General features: G+C 53.7%; 1 protein-coding gene across 11 annotated transcripts in view; it reads left to right on the top strand.

Moving 5' to 3' along the window:
* Window positions 1-11,506, top strand: part of KIF1A (kinesin family member 1A) — a 101,021-nt gene that overhangs the window by 33,121 nt on the left and 56,394 nt on the right. For all 11 annotated transcript variants that reach the window (XM_058533357.1, XM_058533355.1, XM_058533352.1 and 8 more), the window contains exons 6-11: window positions 53-231; window positions 1,389-1,500; window positions 2,990-3,067; window positions 3,764-3,829; window positions 4,597-4,614; window positions 10,903-10,978. In XM_058533357.1, the coding sequence (XP_058389340.1) occupies window positions 53-231; window positions 1,389-1,500; window positions 2,990-3,067; window positions 3,764-3,829; window positions 4,597-4,614; window positions 10,903-10,978 (529 nt within the window). The remainder of the gene's footprint in view (window positions 1-52; window positions 232-1,388; window positions 1,501-2,989; window positions 3,068-3,763; window positions 3,830-4,596; window positions 4,615-10,902; window positions 10,979-11,506) is intronic.

The raw sequence follows: 11,506 nt of genomic DNA, 5'->3' as shown, positions 1-11,506 counted from the left end.
CAGCCCCACAACCCCCACCCGGGGGGTCCCTAAAGGCGTCTCTGCCCTGCAGGTCAGCTACATGGAGATTTACTGCGAGCGCGTCCGTGACCTCTTGAACCCCAAGAACAAGGGCAACCTGCGCGTGAGGGAGCACCCACTGCTGGGGCCCTACGTGGAGGACCTCTCCAAACTGGCCGTCACCTCCTACAATGACATCCAGGACCTCATGGACTCAGGGAACAAGGCCAGGTGTGTGCGGAGTGCTCACCCACCCTCCCTGCCCTCCTTTCCCCACCGAGCGTGCGGCTGCGAGTGTCTCCGAGGAAAGCCCGGTTCTCGAGCACCTGTTGGTCTCCCCATGGGGTCTGTCCAGCGGCCCCATGGAGGTGTGGGCTTTTTGTGCCTGAGGCCATTCAGGGCACATGCCAGCCTGCCAGGGGCCTCGGCTGCCCCCTGTACATCAGGACGCTGTCACCTACACAGGGCTGCTCCCCCTGGGGGTCGGGCTGTGTGCCCTGGGTGGGGGTGCCAGTGCTGTCTGTGGTGGCTGCGTGGGGTGAGGCGTGTGGGCCCACTGGTCAGGAGACTGTGAGGACGGGCCCCGCCTGCTCTGAGGGCAGACGGCCCTCTACAGGGCCCGGGGCGAGGAGCACGTGGGGAAGGGTCAGCCGCTAGGCACTGCGGCTGTAAGGTATCCGTCTCCATGGCCGAGCTTCCCTGGGCCACCCTGCCTGGGAGAGTCTGCCCTGGTTGTCATGGCAACAGTTCCTCCTCTGCCACCCAAGGACTTCTGGGAGAGTGAGGGTCCCTTGTCAGTCGCCACCACCCCACACCGCAGTCATGGTCCCAGGGGATGCTCTTCCGACAAGGCCCCTCTGGAGGTACCCGTGGGCCGTCAGACAGCAGCCGAGCCTGGGGACATTGCCCTGAGGTTTCTGCACGTCGGCGGCATCGGGACCAACCTCAGGCCTCCTCTCAGGCAGCCCTGGGCCTTCTCCCTCAAGGCCATGCTGCTGCCCTCCCCAGAGTGGCTGCTGTGGGCCAAGTGTGGCATGGACTGTGGCACCCCTTTTCCCTTCTGGGCCGGGGCCTTGCCGCATCACGGCTGGCGTGGGCTCCTGCCCAGGGGTTGAGCGAGCAATATCTGGGCTCTCCTGAGCCCTTGGGAGCCGGGAAATAACCCCAGTCACAGTGCCTGTTGTGCCAGGCTCGAGCTGGGGGCTGAGGGTTCCATGAGGGACGTGGTGGACCAGTGAGTGTGGGCCCTGCTTGCGCTCTGACAAGAGGCAAGGCCACCACCAGGCCAGGCAGAGCAGCCTGGGAGCCTGGGGGAGCTGGCATCACCAGCGACCCTCACGCCCGACCACAAGACAACGGGTAACCACGTGTGGCTTCTGTTCCCCCAGGACCGTGGCGGCCACGAACATGAACGAGACCAGCAGCCGCTCCCACGCTGTCTTCAACATCATCTTCACCCAGAAGCGCCACGATGCGGAGACCAACATCACCACAGAGAAAGTGAGCGCAGCCTTGCCAGGGGCAGGGGGAGGGCCGGTCACGGTCAGGCAGGACCAGGAGGTCAAGCCAAACAATGGCCATCCAGCGTGGGCCAGGCCTGCGAGGTCACCTCATCTCGGTATTTGGTGCCACCTAGGTGTGGAAGGGACTCGGAATTGAGGCTGTGGATCTGGGGTCTGCCTCAAGCTGCCTCCTGCCAGATGATTTTGGTGGAGACTGTGGGGTCGCAGAGCGATGTCCCCAGTGCAGCCCCCACAGGCCAAGGAGGCCTCAGAGGGTGGTGGTGAAGGCCAGGGGTCACAGATTGAGTGAGTGTCCATCCCAGAGGTGACTGGGGGCCCTGGTGCCGGCTGGCAGGAGAGCAGGGGCCCAGGCTGGGAGCAGGGCCTCTGGGTGGGCGCCGGCGTCTGTTAGCACAAAGGAGCGGCTGTGCTGAGCGTGCACCACCCCGCCCGCCGCCCCCGGCCACAGATGCCTTTCCCACGCTCCTTGGCATTCCCAGTGGACCCGGGCAGGGGCGTCATCTTCTGGCTTTTATCCAGACGCACAGTCTGTGGGCTCCTGAAGGGGAGCCAGGCAGGCGCCAAGCCTACTCTGGTCCATCCATGGCTCTGACCCTCGGTGTCTGGTTTCCTCTGACTGTGTCCTCTCCCTGCCCTGCCACCCAGGCCTCCTCCTGGAGGCACCTCAGCCACCTCCTGAGGGGCAGCGATCTCTCAGGCAGCACCCTGGGGTCCACAGAGGGGCTGGGGGAAGTTAGGACCACTCAGTCCCTGATGGTGCCTGGTCATCCCAGCCTGGCACCATCCTCCCTGGAGGCACGCCATGGCCAAGGGGAGCCTGAGAGGGCAGGGAGGGCATAGGTGGAACTGGGTCGGCCTGGCTGCAGGCTGCCTGCTGTTCCTACCCAGTGGGCTCCGGGCACTGAGAGGTCCTACTGGTGTTGGTGCCTGTTAACATCTGGGCGAGTCCTGCCCACAGCAGCTGTGGCTCAGGAGGGGCTGGGGCCGGGGTGCATGTAGCTGCCCACCCCAGGTGATGGCAATGTCAGTGGGGGGCCCCCTGCCCAGTGCCCAGGCCAGCTCTAGGCACAGCTGTGCCCTCATGAGGCTGGGGTGCTCTAGACGGTGAGCCCCGTCTGTAGAAACGGATGATGATGACAGGACCTCAAGGGCACCGTGGGGTGTCATGTGTGTCCTGTGTGAACACGTGAAGAGCGTCCAGCACGCAGAGAACAGCATGGCTGCCATGTCAGGTGCTCGAGGGGCGGGTCGTGTGCTGCCTCTTGGGGGAGGTGGCTTTGCACCTCCCGTGGTGCGTTGAAAGAGTGTGCCCAGAAGGAAGCTCTGCAGGGTCAGAGGCCACTGGCCCCCGGGGGGAGGACTTGGCCACGCTCCTCAGGGGACCCTTTAGGCCTTGCCCAGGGGAGGCAGGTGCCCTCAGAGCGGCCTTGTGGCATCTCCTGCATTTGGCACATTTGCCATTTCAGGTGAGCAAAATTAGCCTGGTGGACCTGGCTGGGAGCGAGCGGGCCGACTCCACGGGAGCCAAGGGCACGCGCCTCAAGGTAGGGGCCACACCGCCATGCCCCTAGAGAGCAGGGGCCCCTCTGCACCTCGACTCACCGTCAGGGGCCTGTCTCCAAGCCTGGCTTGCTCCAGGGTGGGCTGGGCAGGGACAGTGGGGGGCAGAGGCGAGGAGACGGGAGGAGGCCAGCAGCCAGAGGGCCGTGCTGGACACACCAGCTAGGGGTTGACAAGGACAGAGACCCCGGTAGGAAAGCCGGGCCCTCCATGGGCCCTCACAGCATCTCGTCCACTGGTGTCTCTGCTTTCCCGCCAGAAGAACACAGGCTGCGAGGCGGCAGTGGGAGGGGCTGTGAGCTGGCTGGCCAGCATCCTGAGGGGACAGTCTCTTGTGTGAGGACGGAGAGTTTTTATTTTCCTGACCCGCCTTTGGTCCCCACCATTATCTGATGGATGGGAAGGAGTTCTGGAATTTGTACCAGGCGGGCCATGTGAGATGTTACTAGGATCCAAGGGACTGAGGAGAGACATTGGACACACTGCACTCCCTGCCCAGCCAGAGGGGCCTCTGACCGGCTTCCTGCCAGAGCCTCCAGTGCCCCGAGCAGCCCCAGGTGTCAGCAGTCAGGGCTGGGCAGCCTCAGGCCCACACCACACGGGGCAGGACCCAGGGGATCACGCTGGAGCAAGAGGCTCTGGAGGCTTCCTGATGTCCCAACCATCTTCTCTGCACCCAGGAGGGAGCCAACATCAACAAGTCCTTGACCACGCTGGGGAAGGTCATCTCTGCTCTGGCCGAAATGGTGAGCTGGCTGCCGGTTCTAGAACTAGACTGATGGGATGGACTGTGGAGGTGCCTCCCCATCCTGCCCTCCGTGGAGGATGCTGGGAGCCTGTCATACCTGCACTAGGCCCTGTCTCTAGTGGGGTGCATGGGGTTCAAGGAAAAGCCCAGAGATGTTGGGGGAGGGGGTGTCACTAGGCTAGAGATGGAGTAGTGATCCCTGTCACTCCCTGGAGCCTCAGTTTTCCCACCTGTAAAATGGAGATGTGCCACCTTCCTCATAGGGCCCTTCTGAGGGTCACCATGGGCTACGGTGAGTGTGCTGGCTGGCTTCCTCCTGGGAGGCAGGGCTGTGGTCAGCTCTAACCTCGATTGGCCCAACCCAGGCCATCCTCCAGGAGGGAGCTCACGGCCCTCAGAGGTGAGGGGCTGTGCTTGAAGGGCCCCATGGGACAGGCAGTATTGCCCACTCACCAAGACACCCAGGCCTTTGGCCAGGGAAGGACGAATCTCAGGAGACCCTAACCTCCTCTGAAATTGTTGGGACTTGGAGAAGAGCTGCTGGGTGACAGCAGCCCGAGAGGTCACACTGTTGTTTGACCTGACTATCTGGACCAGCTTGGGGTGGCCAGCTATGGCCAGGTGGTGAGTGATGGATGTCTGACCCGTGTTCAGGGCTCTCCTGCTCCTTTGCCCTCTGGAGCCCACCATGTTCCTCTCCCCACACGTCCTAGGCCCTCAGCCTCACTCCAGGTCCTCAGGCTCTTTCTGTCTTTTCCTTTTCAGGACTCTGGGCCCAACAAGGTAAGCTGCTTTCTTCAATTCTAGGGGCAGGAGTCTTCAACCCTGGCAGGGGAGGGGGTAGAAGCAAAGAATGCCCTCAGTTCCAGCTCTCACTGTAAAGGTCTCGGCAGTAAAATTCACTCCTTCGTTTGTGCACTTAACAAACACATTGAGCCCAACTCTGAGCTAGGCCCTGTGCTAGGAGAACAACTCAGGCCTTCTGGGGCCACAGTGCAGTGGGGGAGGTAGATAAGAGACACGGAAACAGGAAAATAAAAATATAATTACAATTTGGGATGAATCTTGTAAAGGAAAAAAATGGGCCGTGAGAGTGACCCACAAGTGAGATAGTCTTTAGTCAGCATGGCCAAGGAAGCATTACAGGACAGGTGGCTTTAAGGCCAAGACCTGAGGAATGGGGAGGAGCCAGCCAGGCAGAGGGTGAGCACCTGTGCTATGTAGTTGGAAAGCCCAGTGTGAGATGCTGAGGTGGGAAAAGGTTGGTTTATGTGAGGAACTGTGGGAGGAAATGGGTGGAACTATGTGGGGAACTGTATAAGGAACTGCGTTAGGAACTGTAAGAAAACATGAGAGGAACTAGATGAGGATCTGAGAGGAACTAACTGTGTAGGAACTGTGTGAATATTTGTGAGGAACTGTGTGAATGACTGTGTGAGGAACAGTATGGGACATGTACATGGAATTGTGAAGAACTATGTGAGGAATTGTGAGGTATTGTCTAGGAAACTGTGAGAACTGTGTGAGGAACTGTGAGAGGACGTGTGTGATATGGTATAGGGAAAGTTTAGGAATTCCATAAGGGAATTGTAAGGAACTGTGTGGGCAACTGTGAAATATTGTGTTTAGGATTATGTAAGGAACTACGTGAGGAAGTGTGAGAATGAGTGAAACTGTGAGATTAGGTGGAGCATTGTGCAGCATTGTGAGGAACTGTGTGGGGAACTATTTGAGGAACCGTAAGAAACTTTTGGGGAAAATGCATGAGGAACTGTGTAATGGACTGTATCAGGGACTGTGATACAGAGAGAATTGTGAGGAATTGTGTGTGGAACTGTATGAGGATTTGTGAGTAACTGTGAGAAAATGTATGAGAAACTACATGAAGAATTATGAATAAATGTGCAGACTGTGTGAAGAACTGTGTAGAATAGTGTGGGGAACTAAATGGATAACTGTGAGGAAACTGAGGAACTGTATGGGAGTTGTGAGGAACTATGCGGAAATGTGAGAGAAAGTGTGTGAAATGGTGTGGGAACTGTAAGAACTGCACGGGGATTTGTGAGAAACTGTGTGAGGAATTGTGTGCAGAACTGTGTGAGAGACTGTGTGAGGAACTGTGTTGGAAGTTTGACCAACTGTGTGGGGAACTATGTGTGGTAATGTGTGAAGAATTGTGAGGGACTGTGTGTGGACTGTGTGGAAGTTTGAGAGGAAGTGTGTGATACAATGTGCAGAACAGTGGGAATTGTGTGAGGGATCTCTGAGGAACTGTGTGGAGAACTGTGAGAAACTATGTTGGGAGCTTTGAGAGGAACTATGGGAGGAAACTCTGAGGAACTGTGTGGGGAACCTGTGTGAGGAAATATATGAGCAAGTGTGAGGTATTGTGTGAGACACTATGAGAGTACTGTGAGGAACTGTGTGCACTGTGTGAAGATCTGGGCAGGAACTGTGTGAAGAATTGTGAGGAACTGTCTGTGACTGTATGAGGAACAGTGTGGAATGGTATGGGGAACTCTGAGGAATTGTGTGGGGAACTGTGTGAGAAACTGTGTGGAGAAATGTGAGTAACTGTGTGAAGGACTGTGTAAGGACCTGTGAGAGGAACTGTATAAGAAATTGTATGAGGAACTATGTAGGAAGTGTATGTGGAACTGTGTGGGGAAGCGTTAGGTATTATGTGGGGAACTGTGTGGGAACTCTGTGTGGAACTGTATACACAGTTGTTAGGAACTGTGAGGTATTGTGGAAGTGTGAGAGGAAGTGTGTGAGATGATGTAGTGAGCTGTGTTTGTGAACTCTGAGGAACTGTGTGAGGAAATGTGTGGAAAGTATGTGTGGAACTTGTGAAGAACTGTGGACTTTGTGAGGAACTGTGGGCAGCTGTGAGAAACTGCGTGTGGGACTGTGGGAGAAATTGTGGTGAATTACGGGAGGAACTGTGTGAGGAATTGTATGGAGAAGTGTGAGAGAACCATGTGGAATTGTGTGAGGAACTGTGTGAAGAACTGTGAGGAACTGTGTGACAAAGTATGTGAGGAACTGTGTGAAGAAATGTGTCAAGAACCATGAGAGAAAATGAGAAGAATTCTCTGAGGACCTGTAGATGAACTATGTGGGAACAGTATGAGGGAACTGTGAGGAACTATCTGCGGAAGTGTATGAGGAACTATGTGAAGAATTCTGAGGAACTGTGTGTGCACTGTGTGGAACTATGAGAGGAAGTATGGGGAAATGTGTGAGAATTATGTGAGGGAACTGTGGAACTGTGTGTAGAACTATGTGTGGAAATGTGTGAGGGAACTGAGGAACTGTGGGAGGACCTAAGAGGAACTATGTGAAGGACTGTGTGAGGAAACAAGTAAGGAATTGTGAGAGGAACTGTGTGTGTAACTGAAGAATTGTGAGGAACTTTGTGTAACTGTAAGAGGAAGTGTGTGAAATGATTTAGGGGTACTGTGTGAGAACTGTGTGAGAACTTTGTGAGAGAACTGTGAGGAAAGTTTTGGGGAACTATGAGGAACTGTGTGGAATGATGGGGGGATCTGTGTGGGGAACTGTGAGGAAGTGACAGAAACTGTGTGACAAACTGTGTGGCGAAATATGCAAAGAATTGTGAGGAAATGTGTATGGACTATGTGAGGAACTATGTAGAACTGTAAGAGGAAGTGTGGAAACTGTGAGGAAATTGTGTGGAAAACTACGTGAGGAACCATGTAAGGAACTGTTTGAGGAACTGTGAGAAACTTTTTGGGGAAATACATGCAAAACTGTATGACAGACTGTGTCAGACACTGTGAGGATTTGTACGGAGAATTGGAAGAAACTTTGAGGGAATGTGTGTGGAAAATTGTAGGATCTGTGTGAGAAGTGTGTGTGTGGAACTGTGTGGCACTGTGTCGACTGAGAACTATGAGGAATGGTGTGGAGGACTATGAGAAACTGTGTGTAACTGTGTGAGGAACTATGTAAGGAACTGTGTGGGAAGTGGATGTGGAATTGTGTGAGAAACTATGAGGAATTGTGAGGTACTGTGGGGGAACTGTGAGGGAACTGTGTGAAGAATTGTGAAGAACTGTGTGGCAACTCCGTGGAACTGTGATAGGAAGTATGTGAAATGGTGGGGAACAGTGTGAGAAATTGTGTGGTGAACTATGAGGAACTGTGTGGGGAACTGTGTGGGGAGCTGTGTGAGGAACTGTCTCAGGGACTGTGAGAGGATCTGAGGCGAAAACTGTGAGAGGACTTTGGGGAATTGCTTGGAGAATTGTGAGGAATTGTGAGGAACTATAAGGAAATAGGTGTGGAACTGTATGAAGAATTGTGAGGAACTCTGTGTGGACTGTATAAGGAAGTGTGTGGAATGGTGTGGGGAACTAAGTGAGTAACTATGTGAGGAAACTGAGGAACCGTATGAGGGATTGTGTGAAAAACTGTGTGGGAAGTATGTGTGGAACCGTGTTAGGGATGGTGTGAACAATAATGTGAGGAACTGGGTAAGGAATTGTGAGAGGAACTGTTTGAGAAACTGTGTGTGGAACTGTGTGAAGAATTGTGTGGGTACTGTGTGTGGAATTGTGTGAAGAATTGTGAGGAATTGTGTAGAGATCTGTGTGAGGAACTGTGAGGAACTAGATGAGAAACTGTGTGTGGAACAGTGTGAATTGTGAGAAACAGTGGAACTGTGAGAGAAAGTATGTGAAATGGTGTGAGAGAACTGTGTATGGACTGTGTGAAGGAACTGAAGAAGTTTTGGGGAACTATGAGGAACTGTGTGGAATGGTGTGGGGAACTGTGTGGAACTGTAAGGAATTGCATTGAAATTGCATGGGAAGTATGTGTGTAGAACTATGTTAGGAACAGTGTGAGGGAGCTGTGAGGGACTGTGTGGGGAACTCTAAGAAACTGAGGAAAATTGTGTGGGGAACTGTGTTAGGAACTGTTTAAGGAACTGTGAGAAATTTTGGGGGGACATGCATGAGGAACTGTGAGGGACTGTGTCAGGGACTGGGAGGAATTGAGTGGAACTGTGTGAGGAACTATGTCGAGATCTGTGTGAGATCTGGTGTAACTATGTAAAGAACTATATAAAGAACTGAGAGAGGAGCTGTGTAAGGAACTGTGTGGGGATTGTGTGTGGAACTTTGTGGGGAACTGTGTGATGAACTGTGTGACAAATTGTGAGGAACTGTGTGAGAGACTGTGAGGAACTGTGTAAGGAACTATTTGGGAGTACTGTGTGTAAGGAACTGTGAGGACTGTTTGGGGAAATGTGAGAAACATGTGAGGAAGTGCAAGAAGCTATGTGAGAAACTGAGGAATTGTGTGATGAATTGTGAGAGGAACTATGTGAGGGAACTGGGAGTAACTGTGTGGAACTTTGAGGAGCTGTAGGGTACTGTGTATGGAACTACGTGTTTAACTGTGTGAGGGAGTGAGTAAGGGACTGTGAGGTAAAGTGTGAAGAACTGTGTGGAAACTGTGTGAGGTACCGTGTGATGAGCTGTGTGAGGGACTGTGAGGAAACGTTTAATGGACTGTGTGAGGGGCTGTGATAGAAACTTTTTTAGGAACTGAGTGAGAAAGTTTTTGAGGAACTAGTTGAGGAACAGTGCCTGGAACAGGGAACATGGAGGCATATAAATAATGAGGCCAGAGAGGGGCAGGGGCCTGATCTGAGATCCTTAGTCCATTGTCAGAAACTAGTTGGTTGTGGTTTAGTGGGAAGCAGTAGATGGGTTTTCAGCAGGGCTCACAAAGTCTGATTTAGTTTAGAACATGTCCCTCAGGCTGCTGTGCAAAGAATAGATTGGGAGTGGGATGGCCTGGTGTGACAGTCAGAAGAACGGAAGGTCAGTATTGCAAAGATCCAGGTGTGATGTGATGGAGACTAGGAAGGCAGAGGAGAGGAAGAGCAGTGGGTCGTTCTGGGAGATGCTGGAGCCTCACTTAACAGGGGCTGCTGGTGGATGGAATTAGCAGCGGTGAGGGAGCAGCAGAATCAAAGGTGACTCTTGGACTCCTTGCTGAAGTGACTGAGTGATCATAGGTCATTTACTGTAGAAACAAGGAATGCGACAAATGTGGCAGAGAATTCAGCCTCAGAAATTAAATAATCAAAGAACGAAGTAAAAATAGAGCTTTTCACCTTCCAAGTTTCCAAAGGGAAAAAAAGAAGGCCCTCAGTGCCGACGAGCTGTTGGGAGATGGACATCCTCAAACTCCACTCCCAGAGAAGCCAGCACAGCATTTCTGAAGCGCACTTTGGCTGGGCGTCTCAAGAGCTTACACAATTGATGTCCCCCGAGAGCTAGTGGAGCTCCTCTTGGGGAGCATCCTAAAGAACGATAACGAATGTGTTTGTGATCAGAGAAATGGCACAGCCCTTGAGGTGGTACCTTTGTGCATCTCCCTGGGTGGGGACTCTGGGGGGCAGGGGTCACGTCTGCTGGCCACTGCAGGTGCTCAACAAGTACTTTTTAAGCAAATATATACATGAATGAGTAGACATTGGAAAGTAACTGAATATCCACGATTAGTGGAATCAAGTCTGTCACGGAGTGTCCCTAAGAAGCGATTCCCAGCAGCCATTACATGGGCTGGAGTCCAGATTTTGAATGACCGCTATTTGCCTTAACAGAGGAATGAAGAGTCGCAGGAGTAACCGGAGTGTGGAGGTTGCTTCGTTCTGAGGGGAGGGCTGGGAGGAACGGGTTATTAAAGGAGAGGCATGTGAGCTGGATTCTGAAGGATGGTAGGAGGTTTGATGGGGGAGATGGAAGGCGGATTCTGTGTGGAAGGGGAGAGGGAAGCTGGGCAAGCGCTGGCGGAGGCCTGGAATGCCCCAGTTAGTGGTGGAGGCTTTTCCTTTTAGTCAGCAGAGCTGATGATGTGTGAGGAGGGGACGACGGGCTCATATTGGTCTTTCTGACAGAGTAGAGGGAGGACACACCGTCCCCTGTGGTGCCTTTGGCTTTGGGGCCCACGCCGGACACCCTGCGCTTGCACCTCCGCCTTCTGTCTCCTTGGGTAGGCTCAGGGTTGACCTTGAGTGTTCCTCCCCTACAGAACAAGAAAAAGAAGAAGACAGATTTCATTCCATACAGAGATTCCGTGCTGACCTGGCTCCTCCGGGAAAACCTGGGTGAGGACTCATGGTTGGCCTGTCCCTGGGGATCCAACTTCCACCGTGGGCCACTGTCCTGTCTTCCTGCCTAGAAAGGGGTGCCCAACCACCAGGAGGCCTCTCACCCTCTCTGGGCTGAGAGGTGAACCTGGGGGGTCCTCCTGGAGGGCCTGGGCCAGTGGCCAGCAATAGGTCAACGAAGCAAGTGGGGAACCAGGATGGCCCTCAGGGCCACAGAACACACATCCACCTGTGTCAATGCTCTTGGTTCAGGTCTGTGACATCCAGACTGAGTACCCACCCCTCTCTGGGACTCGGTTTCCCCGTCTGTAACAGAGACCTGGGACTCGATGATTGTAGGGAGCCCTGCTTGCTTGCTGGGTTTTGGGGGCTGCCATAAATCACCCCTTCTCCTATCCGCCTGAGTTCTGAACCAGTGAGAGACAGAAGGGGAGAGGGAGATGGAAATGCCCCCAGCACTGATCTGCTCCCACCCAAAAATGACCTCAGGGGTCCTCCCTGACTACATTTACAGCTGGGGAGGCT

The sequence above is a fragment of the Diceros bicornis genome, chromosome 37 (assembly GCF_020826845.1).
Source record: "Diceros bicornis minor isolate mBicDic1 chromosome 37, mDicBic1.mat.cur, whole genome shotgun sequence".
Taxonomy (NCBI): Eukaryota; Metazoa; Chordata; class Mammalia; order Perissodactyla; family Rhinocerotidae; genus Diceros; species Diceros bicornis.
Note: the sequence above shows the minus strand (reverse complement) of the source record. Positions and strands in the feature narration are given on the sequence as shown.